General features: G+C 37.8%; 1 protein-coding gene across 1 annotated transcript in view; it reads left to right on the top strand.

Moving 5' to 3' along the window:
• DPYD (dihydropyrimidine dehydrogenase) overlaps positions 1 to 6,328 on the top strand; it is a 1,117,863-nt gene that overhangs the window by 300,242 nt on the left and 811,293 nt on the right. The window contains exon 7 of the mRNA XM_007936128.1: positions 3,923 to 4,010. Coding sequence (XP_007934319.1) covers positions 3,923 to 4,010 — 88 coding nt within the window. The remainder of the gene's footprint in view (positions 1 to 3,922; positions 4,011 to 6,328) is intronic.

Genomic DNA, 6,328 nt, shown 5'->3' with positions numbered 1-6,328 from the left:
TAAAGTCTGATTTATGTATTTTGGGGCTCTTTCATTGGATCCATAGATATTTATTATGGTTATATCTTCATGTTCAATTGATCCTTTAATCATTATGTAATGTCCTTCCTTGTCTCATATGGTGGTTTTTGTCTTAAAGTCAATTTGATCAGAAATTAATACTGCCACTCCTGCTCTCTTACAGTTGCCATTTGCTTGATATTTATTTTTCCAACCTTTGATTTTTAGTCTATTTTTGTCTTTATCTCTAAAGTGTGTCTCTTATAGACAGCATATTGATGGGTTTTGTTTTCTTATCCAATCTGCAACTCTCCATCTCTTGAGTGGTGCATTTAATCAATTAACATTCAGTATAATTATTGACAAGTATACATTGGTTGCTGTCATGTTATCTGTTTATTCATGGTGCCCTGGTTTCTTTGTTCCATATTATTTTCTGTTCTGAGCTCATTATGTTTATGAATCATGTTATCATTTCCTTTGTTGCTGTTGTTGTAATATATGCTGAATATTTGTGCTTTTCCTCTTTTTTATTGTGATGTGAAGGTTCATAATTTTTGTTTGAGGTTACCCTATGATTTATAATTTTCTTCCTGAGTTTAGAACAGTCCATTCTATCTTGCAACTCTCTTAACTTCCTCACCATGTAGAAGTTCTGTAACTACATAGTCTTTTCCCTCTTTTTGTGTATAGTTGTCCTCACTTGCCAATTGATGTCTCTAGTTTCCTCTTTACAATCTTATAAGCTCATTTTAATTTGGATATGTCCATAATTGTGGTTTCTGGGATATGTCATCTTGTGTATTAATAGTCGGTTGTTATGTACTATTTTTGGTTCTCTGTTCAAAGGACTCCCTTTAGCGTCTCTTGTAAGGTTGGTCTGGTTTTAACAAATTCCATTAGTTTCTGCTTATCTGGAATCTCCTAATTTCACCATCATATTTGAGGGACAATTTTGCTGGGTATATAATTTTTGGTTGAAAATTTTTATCTTTCAGGATTTTATATATACCATCCCATTGCCTTCTTGCTTGCATGGTTTCTGCTGAGAAATCAGAGCTTATTCTTACTGTTTGTCCTTTGTAGGTAACTTTCTGTTTTTCCCATGCTGCTTTCAGGATTCTGTGTTTGTCTTTGGTTTTGATGAGTTTGATGATGATGTGTCTTGTGATTTTCTTTTTGGGTCTATCCTGTTTGGGGTTCATTGGACTTCCTGAGTGGATATATTCTCATCTTTCATCATATCAGGGAAGTTCTCTTCAAGCAAATTTTGGACAATTTTCTCAGTGGTTTTGTTTTTCTCTTCCTGTTCTGGAATTTCATTGACACATAAGTTATTCCTTTTGATGGTATCCCACATGAACCTTAGGCTTTCTTCATTTTGTTTTGATTTTTTTTCTGATTGATCCCTTTCCAAAGAATTGTTCAGGTATTTGTATTCAATCTCATTAATTCTGTCTTCCATTGCATCAGTTCTACTCCTTTGCCCTTCCAATGTATTATGTATTTCTGACAATTTAGTATTAATCTTCTGGATTTCTATCTGTAGATTTAGAATCAGTTCTAATTTTTCATTTATTTTGTCATTTTGTTCTTGTATATTCTTCAAAAATTCTTCTAAGGTTTTTCTGTGTTTTCTTTGGTCTGTCTCTCAATCCTTTAAAGATACCTAAAGATAATTCTTTTGAATTCTTTATCACAGAGTTCAAATGCTGCTTCTTCCTCAGGGATGTGTTCTGGATCCGTATCCTGCTCCCTTGTTTCTACCACTTTATCCTGCTTCTTTATGTGGACTGTGATGGTATGTTGTCTCTGAGACATTGTGGCATTATTGTATTTAGATCTCTGTTAACTGTTTGTGAATAGAAGCCAAGGGTGATTCAGGCTTTTCTTGGTGGGTTTTTATCTTTGCCCGTTGGTGGAGAAGGGGGTAGTGGTTCTCGCTCAATAAGTGAAGTTGCAGAATGTTGGGTGTAGTTGTGTCTTACGGGGACTGTTGCTGTCTCCCACTCAGTTAGACAAAAATTACAATTGAATAACCATCAAAAAACTAAAAGCACATGGACAAAAAACACACCATGTAATCACAGAGGGACAGAAACCAAAAAAAGAAGAAAAAGGAAAAAGAAGAAGAAAAAAGAAGAAAACCTGCAATATATGTGGATAGGGCACTAAGAGAAAAAAGGTAGAGCAGGAGAGTAATGAAGGAAAAAAAATGGGAAAATTGCGAAAAGAAAAACAAGGAACAGGGTTAACCATGATAAAAAATCAGAAAAAAGAGAAGAAATACTTAAATTAAAAAAAAAAAAATTTCAACCAGCAACAGGGAAAAGAAAAAATGCTAAAAACTAGGACCTCGGAGGGGAAGAATAAGAATAATAGTAAAAAGGACAAAAGTATTAATAATAATAGTTGTTTTAAAACAGACAAATGCAAGCAAACTAATCTCCTGAGAAAGAACGTGAATAAGAAAAAAATAAAAATAAAAAAAGAGCAAAAAAATCAGTGGATGACAGGGCAGGCCTTCCAGGGTCTGTCTGAGTACACAGACTGGGATGGGGTTCCTGTGGACCCAAAAGATAAGTGGGAGTGGGGGATGGCTGCACCTCCCTTCACCAAGCGGATGTGGGATATAAGAGTAACAAGAGGAATGTCGCACCTTTTCAGTCTTGCAGGTCTGGAGTGTCCTTGGGGTTGCTGCCAAGCAGAATGTGTTATTAAACCCCAGGAATCTGTGAGAGCACTGTCTCTTTAAATATCTAAAATAGTCAAGCCACTTATAAACATTCAAAATGGCGGTGCCCTCCAGACCAGCAAAAGTCCACAGCTCAGCCCTCCTTTCTCTTCACCTTCTCCGTTTAGTCTCTAGCCACTAGAGAAGTCCTCTGTGCATTCCCTGGCTAGCAGGGCTGATTTTCAGGTTAATTCATAGGTCCTACCACCACTTGGAAATCTCCAAGCTGTCTGTGCCGTGCCGTCAGGATCGCTGCCAGACTGCAGCTCCATCTGTCTCCTTTTTTGATATTTTCATGTAAATTCTTCTACTAGTTGGGGTTTAGTCCACTACTATATCCTTCCCTTCAAAGCTCAGGGGTCCAGGATTATCTTCTGTGTCTGTGTTAATTGGTTTCCCTTTTCTTTGTTGAAGAGGGTCTGTGCAGTCTTTCTGCCTAGTCTGCCATCTTACCTGAACTCCTTCTGTTTCTTTTCTGTGTTGGCTTGGTCACAAGATCCAGTTTTCTGTTTTGGTTGATCTGTATTTTATGGGCCCAAACTGACAGCATCTGCTGCTTCTTGTTATTAATATCTATAGTACATTTCTGAAAACTGCTCAAATCAGTTGCCATCAAGTTGACTCAGACTCATGGTGACCCCATGAGTATCAAAATAAAGCTATGCTCTGTGTGATTTTTAGATGGCTGATTTTTCAGAAGTAGCTTGTCAGTCCTTTCTTTTGAGTCACCTCTGGTGCACTTGAACCTCTGATCATTTGAAAGCAGGTGAGTATGTTAGCTGTTTACAGTACCTATGATGTAAAGGATTATACATTGGGCCAGGAACTGGATCTTATGCGTCATTTTACTGTTTAACGTACCCAGCATAGTGTCTTGAACATATTAAGCTAACTATGAGAGTTTATTGACCTAATTTTAATTACACTGGCTTTGCTCCTGCTACTTCCATTAAAAAAGTAAAAATGATTTTAATTCTTAAATAAAACATATTATATGTGTTCTATACATCGTACAGATTCGTATAAGTTCATATATATTACAAGAAGAAAATATTTTCATTTATAAATATACTTACACACACATAGAGATAGAACTAGCTTTGACTAAGTTTCCATACTTTTTTGATGTTAAAGATTAGTTTTCATTAAGAAAATATTGGAATACATTCAAAATGTTACTTCTTACAGATAATTTGTGGTAAAAGCCTTTCGGTGGATGAAATGACTCTTAGCACTTTGAAAGAAGGAGGCTACAAAGTTGCTTTCATTGGAATTGGTGAGTAACTTACTTCAAATAATTTTATCTATATTATTATTATTATTTTGTGACAATACAGAAGATTGATTATGTTTCAGCATTGTCATGATGGAAGCTATATCTATGTAGGGACAGATATGAATGGCCAGAAAAACTGAATTTCTGTTTTAGAACTAGGAGTGTTGTCTCTTCATTATGGAAAGACTTTGGCAAGAGTCTCTGTTCTCCCATTTTTCTCATCGCATTGTCTTCACCAGTGGACATTCTGTAACAAGCAACATGTTTTCAAAACATGCCACAAAGCACAGATACTGGTCTTAGAGATGTCTTGATGCTGCAGCTTTCTCATTGTTATAAAACAAAACAACTAAATTGATAATGAAGGTTGGAGTTGGTTCTTTTTCCTTTCTTATTGTATTTTTGTCCCAAAATTTTCCTGTATTTAAAGGTGTTCTATTATATTTCTGAAAGTCACATGGGCAATGTTTAGCTGCTAAGATTCTTTGTGTGTGTGTGTGTGTGTGTGTGTGTGATTTGGGTGAAAATTTACAGAGCAAATTCACTTTCCATACAATAGGTCACATACACTTTGTCTCATGACAATGACTACAATTTACCCCAATGCAACAGCTCCCCTCCCACTTCCTCCTGATAGTTACCTCTTCCCTGTGTGTATCCCTCCATGCACTCCTGCCCTCTGAACTGTCTCACTGTGCATAAACACCCCTTCTTTCTCCCATGATTGATCTCTCCAAGAAGTGTATCCACCTGAGGTATGCCTGTCTTTTGTTTGGCTGGAAGCCACAGGTGTGGGTTCAATTCCAGACCTGAAGGGCAGCTAGGGGCCACCAGTCTCTATCAGACCAGCAAAACTGGTCCCCCCCCTTTTTTTTTTGTCCCCAAATGATTTTGAGTTTTGTTCCACACTGTTTTCCCTCTCTATCCAGAATCTCCTACATAGACCCCTTCCAAGTGGTTGACAGTGGTAGCTGGGCACCATCTAGTTCTGGTCTCATAGTCATATAGGCTGTGGATCACATGGTGTACCAGTCGCTAGGACTAATTGTTTCTAAGAATTTTGGTTTTCTTTATTCTTCTTTGCTTTGGACGAGGAGAGACCCACTGTTGCATCTAGATGGCTGCTTGCAAGCTTTTAAGATCCTAGTCTTTACTCACCTAAGTAGGAGGTGGAACAACGTTTCGTGTAGTATGTTTTCCCAATTGAGCTTAATGTCCCCTGTGACTATGGTCCGGAGCCCACTGGTTCAACTACTTGGTCATTCTGGGTAGCTGGCTGTGACCAAGAAGTGACTACAACCTTGTCCTTGGTCAGCTCTATTATACACCTGGGAATTCTTACAGATCAAAGAAATATACTTATAAGACTATTGTCTGCCAATCCTCTACATGGCCTTGGGTACACTCCCTGCTTCATAGACATACCTAATAGTTTAACCTGTCTACCCATCTATCCACTCGTATACCCACGTTTGCCTTCACTGACAACACAGTACGTCGTGTGCAAAAGGGTTCATCTTTGTTGTCTGTACCTCCCATATACCTCTCTATGTCTTCACATTTGGTACATTGCCTTTCTCTTCACCCACATCAAAACTTATCTCTACTTAATCTAACAGTGTTCCCTCCAGTCCCCTCCTATCCCTGGTAACCAACAAAGAAAATTTCCTTCCATAAATAAACCTTTCCTTGACTTTTACAATAACAGACTAATACAATATTTGTCCTTCTGTGGTTGACTTATTTCACTCAGCACAATGTCCTCCAAGCTCATCCATGTTACACGCTGTTTTGAAGATTCTACGTTATTCTTTAGGGTTGCATAGTATTCCATTGTGTGTATATACCATAGTTTGGTTATCCATTCCTCAGTTGATGGACACCTAGGTTGTTTCCATCTTTTGGCTATTGTAAATAGTGCTGAAATGAACATGGGTGTGCATATGTCTGTTCCTGTCATGGCTCTCACTTCTTTAGAATATATACCTAGAAATGGAATGGCTGGGTTAAATGGTATTTCTAGTTCCAACTTTTGAAAGAATCACCATACTGCTTTCCATAGTGGTTGTACCATTTTACACTCCCACCAGCAGTGTGTGAGAGTCCCAATCTCTCCATATCCTTACCAGCATTTGTTATTTTATATCTTGTTGAACTTTGCTACTAGTGCTGGGGCAAGATGGTATCTCATTGTTGTTTTGATTTGCATCTCTCTAATAGCTCTGGTAGCATAGTGGCTAAGGCACTTGACTGCTAACCAGAAGGCTGGCAGTTCAAACCAACCAGCCACTCCTCGGAAGGAAGGTTGGGCAATCCTA

This window comes from Orycteropus afer, unplaced genomic scaffold, assembly GCF_000298275.1.
Source record: "Orycteropus afer afer isolate SDZICR_OR568_19922 unplaced genomic scaffold, OryAfe1.0 scaffold00033, whole genome shotgun sequence".
Lineage (NCBI taxonomy): Eukaryota > Metazoa > Chordata > Mammalia > Tubulidentata > Orycteropodidae > Orycteropus > Orycteropus afer.
The sequence above is the reverse complement of the archived record's forward strand: the minus strand, read 5'-3'. Positions and strand labels throughout refer to the sequence as shown.